Genomic DNA, 7,504 nt, shown 5'->3' with positions numbered 1-7,504 from the left:
GCCAAAAGAATAAAAAAAGTAATTTTAAAATTATATTACAAGTTTATATTTGAAAAAGAAAAAGAAAACAACCTTTACGGTCATTTACGTTCATCCTATATCGAATGAACTATAAAAGTAAATAAAACAAGATTTATGACCACAACAATTCATCTTCAACTAGATGAACTTGAAAAGTAAACATGCCTATACGGCGACAGCCGTTCATCCTCCACTGAATGAACTTTAAAAGTAAATATGATATTGATCATCTGGGGGTTGTCATCAACATTATCTCATTTGCAGCTTGCTTGTGCATGTTTTCCACGGTGAATGTTTCGGAGAATTGAGCAACCCCACTTCCATCTTTAGCCGAAATATACATCAAACATGTTTTTAGAAGCAATCAATAATATCAACAATAGTAATATTGTCAGTATATATGTACATGAATCTTGTAATAGTAGAAAGACTATTCAGGTAAAACAATTTAAATAATGTCTAAATATAATCTATGACTAAACTATATGTGGTAGCAAATAGAAATTCAAGATGAGACACGTGGGAGGAGGCATTTTTATAAAAAAAAATGATAGATATATACTTTTTTTACTTCCATTTCGTGTGAAGATAAATGTTCAATTAGATTTGAAACTTATAAAATAAAAACAACTATATGTTTCTCAAACACCCAATTCAAAAGAATTTCTCAACGCGTGTCATTCTTCAATTTTTTGATCAATCAAACAAAGACACGTGAAATAAATCAAAGAGTGTGCTAACTAAAAACCCAAGTTCAAAGTGTTCAAAATGACCAATATATTATTTTGATAAAAATGAAAGGTCTTACGTGAGCTTGGATCATGAACATGCTTCTGAATTGATCAGATGAAATTCGAACAGACACAATGTCAATCTTATGTTACTCCAAAACATAACAAATGGTGGTAAATAGTCCTGGCTTCTTAGGACAACACACACTAATATGTGCATCTTCACCAGCTACATTTAGTATCACATTTGGTGAACTCCATGTCATAAAACCTGTTGGAATAAGGGGACTAGAACCATGATTAGCTTGTGTAATAGCTGTAGAATTACAGGTTGATCCATGATCACCCACATACTTCTCCCACCTATTACCAAATTTATGTGAACCCATCAACATGATGTTATTTTCTTCTAGCCTTTCTAGCTTTTGACTTTCAAGTTTATTGAAAGTATTCTGCAATTTTTGAATGCGGTTCACTGCTTCATAAACTATTTTAGACTTATCAGCCTACATATACAAAATAATATGAAATTAATTTAATTTCTACTTCAGATTGCAAAATCAGGTTTTTCACTAATTAAGGAAGTAAGTCAAGGAAATATATATATATATATATATATATATACGAGTTAATTAGTTTCAAGTAATTTATTAATTTCTAAATAATATTCATTTAATAAGTACAAATTATAAAAAAGGCTTTAATTTTGAATTGTTAATTTTTATATTATGTTTATTACGCATTTGAGTCATAAAGATCTTATAAATATATGGATTAAGAAAAAAAAATTTCGACAAATTTAGAATAGAATTAGTACAAGTGAGAATTTCATATTCTTATGCTAGAAGAAAAAAAATAAAGAAATATATATAGAGTTTTTTTTTTGGGAATATATATATGAAAAATTGGAATTCTATATTGTTTTATTTTTTTTCTTTTTTTGGGTAGACAAAACACATCTTATTATTCAATTTTGATATTAACAGGTCGATATGTGTAAATTAGTAATAGGAAAATGTGTATATTACCAAATAAATTTATTCCAATTGTGTCAAAAGTCAATTAGAAATAGTCTATCTTACTCACACAAATAGAGATCTGCCTACATCTTACTATTTCAAAATCTCACTCCTAAAACTATAGTGTTTGTTGTTGTGTTACACACACACACACTTGCGCACGCACGCACACACACGCACGACGCACAAACGCACGCACACACAATCACATATGAAAAATAAAGGATTATCATATGTAATTGCCAAAAAGAATTATTTTACAAGTTTATATTTGAAAAAGAAAAACAAAACAACCTTACGGTCATAATCGTTCATCCTCTATCGAATGAACTATAAAAGTAAATAAAACAAGATTTACGACCACAACAGTTCATCTTCAACCAGATGAACTTGAATAGTAAACATGTCTATACGGCGACAGCCGCTCATCCTCCACTGAATGAACTTCAAAAGTAAATATGATATTGATCATCTGGGGGTTGTCATCAACATTATCTCATTTGCAGCTTGCTTGTACATGTCTTCTACGGTGAATCCTTCGGAGAATTGAGCTACCCCACTTCCACCTTTAGCCTAAATACACAACAAACATGTTTTTAGAAACAAGCAATAATAACAACAATAGTAATATTGTCAGTATATATGTACATGAATCTTGAAATAGTAGAAAGACTATTCAGGTAAAACAATTTAAATAATGTCTAAATATAATCTATGACTAAACTATATGTGGTAGCAAATAAAGATTCAAGAGGAGACAGGTGGGAGGAGGCTTTTTTTTTTTAAAAAAGGATAGTTATATACTTTTTTTTACTTCCATTTCGTGTGAAGATAAATGTTCAATTAGATTTAAAATTTATAAAATAAAAACAACTATATGTTTCTCAAACACCCAATTCAAAAGAATTTCTCAACGCGTATCATTCTTCAATTTTCTGATCAATCAAACAAATACACGTAAAATAAATCGAAGAGTGTGCTAACTAAAAACCCAAGTTCAAAGTGTTCAAAATGACCAATAAATTATTTTGATAAAAATGAAAGGTCTTACGTGAGCTTGGATCATGAACATGCTTCTGAATTGATCAGATGAAATTCGAACAGACACAATGTCAATCTTATATTTCTCCAAAACATAACAAATGGTGGTAAATAGTCCTGGCTTCTTAGGACAACACACATTAATATGTGCATCTTCACCAGCTACATTTAGTACCACATTTGGTGAACTCCATATCATAAAACATGTTGGAATAAGGGGACTAGAACCATGATTAGCTTGTGTAATAGCTGTAGAATTACAGGTTGATCCATGATCACCCGCATACTTCTCCAACCTATTACCAACTTTTTGTGAACCCATCAACATGATGTTATTTTCTTCTAGCCTTTCTAGCTTTTGACTTTCAAGTTTATTAAAAGTATTCTGCAACTTTCGAATGCAGTTCACTGCTTCATAAACTACTTTAGACTTATCAGCCTGCATATACAAAATAATATGAAATTAATTTAATTTCTACTTCAAATTGCAAAATCAAGTTTTTCACTAATTAAGGAAGTAAGTCAAGGAAATATATATATATATATATATATAGTTAATAAATATAAATTATTAAAAAGGCTTTAATTTTGAATTGTTAATTTTTATATTATGTCTATTATGCATTTGAGTCATAAAGATCTTATAATTATATGGACTAAGAAAATATCTTTTTTTGACAAATTTAGAATAGATTTAGTACAAGTTGAGTATTTCATATTCTTATGCTAGAAGAGAAAAAACAAAAATATATATAGAGTTTTTTTTTGTGAACATATATACGAAAAAATCAAAATTCTATATTGTTTTATTCTTTTTCTTTTTTGGGTAAAAAAACATCTTATTATTCAATTTTAAAATTAACAGATAGATGTGTGCAAATTAGTAGTAGGGAAATGTGTATATTATCAAATAAATTTTTTTCAATTGTGTCAAAAGTCTATTAGAAATAATCTCTCTAACTCACAAAATAGAGATCTGACTACATCTTACTATTTTAAAATCTCACTCGTAGTTTGTTGTTGTGTTACACACACACACACGCACACACGCACACACACAGGCACACACGCACGCACGCACGCACGCGCACACGCATGCACGCACTCACGCACGAACGCACGCCCACATACACTCAACTATATATATATATAAGAAGTAATTTTAAAATTATTTTACAAGTTTATATTTGATCTAAAAAATAATGTTCATTTTCGAATAATTTTCGATGAGTTGATTTTGATTATTAATTTTGCAGAAGACAATAAAAGAAAATGACAATTCTTTTTTTACATATAATCAAAGAATTTATTGATTATATCCTTTTTGAAGATATCGGATATTAAATTTAAAGAACTTTTTACCTTAGCAGGGAGGTTTGGAACCAAAGCATGAAGAGTCTGAAACAGGGTTCGCATCTTCTTTCTCCTTTCTCTCTCTCTCCATCTGTGTACCTCATGCTTTGATACTTTTCTAGCTTCGACTCCATCAACGCCAGAAATTTGTTCAGCAATACCCTTACCATTTTTTTTCCGGTTGGGTGGACTTCTCTTTTTGGCAACATCAGCACTCACTTTAACCACCTCATTAATAACTGTTAATGGCTGACAAGTATCAGACCTAGTCGGATTTAGCAACTTGATACACTCGGTCTCTCTACTCTCAACTTGATGGTCATTCCAGTCTAGATATGACCTGACATCACCACACAAATGATCATGATTATTCTTGCCGCTTTCACTCATTTTTTTTCTTTTTCAGGTTATGTGATATTGTAACTTAGGTTACGCCAATTTATAGAACTTTTTTCTTATAGGGGGGCAAAGTGTAAAAATGAAAAATGAGAGACTAAATATGATAAAGATTGAATATGAAAAAAATATAGAGAAGGGTGGCAAAAAGAAACAAATAAAAAAAATAAAGATGAAAAAGAATGATTTCATTTGTAATGATTAAAAAAATAAAATACAATCATAATCCTAAATGTTGCTACTGACTTCAAACAAAAAACATTAGTTAAAGTACTTTTATTACAAATTTTATTCTCACTCAATTGGGTCTCCATTCACATTTACCACTATGAGAAATAATAAATTAAAAATAATTACTTTATTTAAAAATACTAAATACTAACCAAGTTATATTTTTCATTTGTGCAAACACCTAAGTTTTTTTTCAATTAAAATAATAGTAATTATAATGATTATATATAATTACTTAAGATTTTATTTTTTTTAAAGAAAAGTGCAAAATTTAATTCTTAAGTTATATGAATTAGGTGTGTCTGGACTGTAATCTTATAATATAAGAGATCGCATTACTAGCGCTAATACGATTTTAATAATAGCTTATTCAGGTGATTATCAATGTTAATAAAATTTTATTAATAGCTGACTCCGAATATATACATTTTTTACCCATTTATTAATGTTAATGAAATTTCATTAATAGATTTTAATAATGAGTTTTTATGCATCTTTTTACTCATTTATTCAAGTTAACCACTTCTGAATTAATAATTAAGTAAATTTTTCGTGAATAATTTTTTTTATCATGCCATATCTGTTTCATATAAACAAAAAAGATGATCATTTTATTTCATCTTCTGCCCAGGATGTCAAAATGACTCTAAATACTAATCATGATTTTTCCTTTATTTGGAGAAAAAAAAGGAATTAGTTAGGATATTAATTCCTTGCCAATCCTTCATTAGTTTGTAGCTAGCAATTTTTTTGGTTATTTATTAATAAATGATATAATCGACAAATTTTTATTATTTATTGATAACAAAAATTGTTTATTGTTATTTTCGTTAATTATGACAATTAGGAGTATTGAATGTAGGGTGGTGTATTGATTGGTTTGGTTTAATTTTAAAATCTATCGGTTCGACTTATTGTTGGTTTATACATATGCTAAATCATTGTAGAACCATTAAGATATTGACCTATCGATTATCGATTTATTGATTTAACCATTAAGATTTAATACAAAATAAATCATTGAAATCGCTTAGAAATAAGGTAACAAATCAAATGAACCATGCAAATGAGTTGATAGTCTGTTTACTCAAAAGCAAAAAGACACTCACATTTTAGAATGACACAAAGTTTGAAATAGTCAAAAATAAAAGTATTAGACAAAACTCTAATTCAACGACTTTAATGATATACTAAATGGTATAAATATAATTTTTAATTTACTATGGGGTTATCAATTATCCGTTAAGAAAAGATTCAATTTGTTCATAAGCAATAACCAATAAAAAAAAAATTAAAACCCTCTATCGTAACTACTAAACGAATAACCTATTATCGATTAACTAATAACTTTCTCAATTCGAATTATCGATTTTGATTCGATATTGAACAACTCTAATCAAAATAGATGGATTGATTGAATTTAGACATATTAAATTAATTTGATTTAATAAATAAACGAATCAAGTTACTTAGATTGAAATGAACTAAAATCTGTATCATAGCGAAATCCACCAAACCTCTTACTAAGTTTTAAATTCTTTATTTGAGTATCTATTTAAACATTTTTCTTATGTTATAATCATTTATAATATATCAATATCAACAACAACAAATAAAAAATTATATAAGGTTTGTCATGGACCAATTTAGTCGGCATAATATTCAACTTTAAAATAAGTCAAATTAAACATATTAAAATAAATTTATTTAAATAAAATTAACAGATCATAAATTTATTAAATTATAAATAAATTAGACGGATCATAATTTAATAAGTTAATTTTATCTTTACCCTAAATTAAATCTCTCTATACTTGTTTATGTATTTTGTTTTTTTACCAAATAGAATCATTATCTCGTGACTAGTGCTGACTGTTTCATTATTATCAACACATAAACATGAACATTACGTTTTAAGACAATCATTTTAAATACTACACTTGTCAAAAAATATAAATTTATTTATTTCGGAGAATTTAGTTATGTAATTTTATGTAAGAAAATAATTCTAAATTGAATACAAAATTAAATAAATTTAGAGCCTGTTTGGCTCAGCTTAAAAGCTGGTCAAACTGACTTAAAAGCTGATTTTTGACTTATTCAGCTGTTTGGCAAGACTCAAAATAACTTATTTTAAGTTAAAAAAAACTTATTTTAAGCCAAAAGTTAAAAGCTGGGGTAGGGGTGCTTTTTTTTTTTTAGCTTATAAGCTGTTTTAAGTTGACCATATTTTTATCTTTTTGCCCTTAATATTTTTATACAATATCCAAATTACCCACATAACCCTAACATCTCTTTCTTCCATTTCTCCCTTTTCACGTTTGGCATAGCAACTTCAGCACTTTTATCCAAACACATAACTGCTTATTTTAAAAATAAGTTTCAGCACTTTCAAAAGTACTTTTTTAAAGCTGCTTTTATTAAGCCCATCCAAACGGGCCCTTACTACTTAGTTGCTTTCTTCTCTTTATTTTCATATTTTCATATACCTTTTTTACTTAGTGAGAAAAATATACTAGTAATAATATAGAAACACGTAGGAGATATCATTATTTTTACATATATCAAAAACTGATATTTTAAATTGTTTAATATTTTCATACTAATTAATAGCGTCAACTTCTCACAATTTTAATATACTCAAACTCGTTTATCTATTGTATTAGTAATATTTTTCTACCCAATTATAATAATATATAAATTAAAATATCA

General features: G+C 27.6%; 1 protein-coding gene and 1 pseudogene across 1 annotated transcript; both read right to left on the bottom strand.

The window, feature by feature from the left end:
* Nucleotides 1-247: 247 nt before the first annotated feature.
* On the bottom strand, nucleotides 248-1,264 carry LOC114073865 (annotated as a pseudogene).
* A 975-nt stretch (nucleotides 1,265-2,239) lies between these two features.
* LOC107026179 (transcription factor bHLH95-like) lies at nucleotides 2,240-6,673 on the bottom strand. Its single transcript, XM_015227060.2, has 4 exons — nucleotides 6,666-6,673; nucleotides 4,175-4,562; nucleotides 2,823-3,251; nucleotides 2,240-2,344 (listed from the first exon to the last, which is right to left on the bottom strand). Exons 1-4 carry the CDS (start codon nucleotides 6,671-6,673, stop codon nucleotides 2,240-2,242), a joined length of 930 nt encoding a protein of 309 aa, XP_015082546.2.
* Nucleotides 6,674-7,504: the final 831 nt, after the last annotated feature.

This window comes from Solanum pennellii, chromosome 1 (assembly GCF_001406875.1).
Source record: "Solanum pennellii chromosome 1, SPENNV200".
Lineage (NCBI taxonomy): Eukaryota > Viridiplantae > Streptophyta > Magnoliopsida > Solanales > Solanaceae > Solanum > Solanum pennellii.
This window is presented reverse-complemented; position numbering and strand designations above follow the sequence as displayed.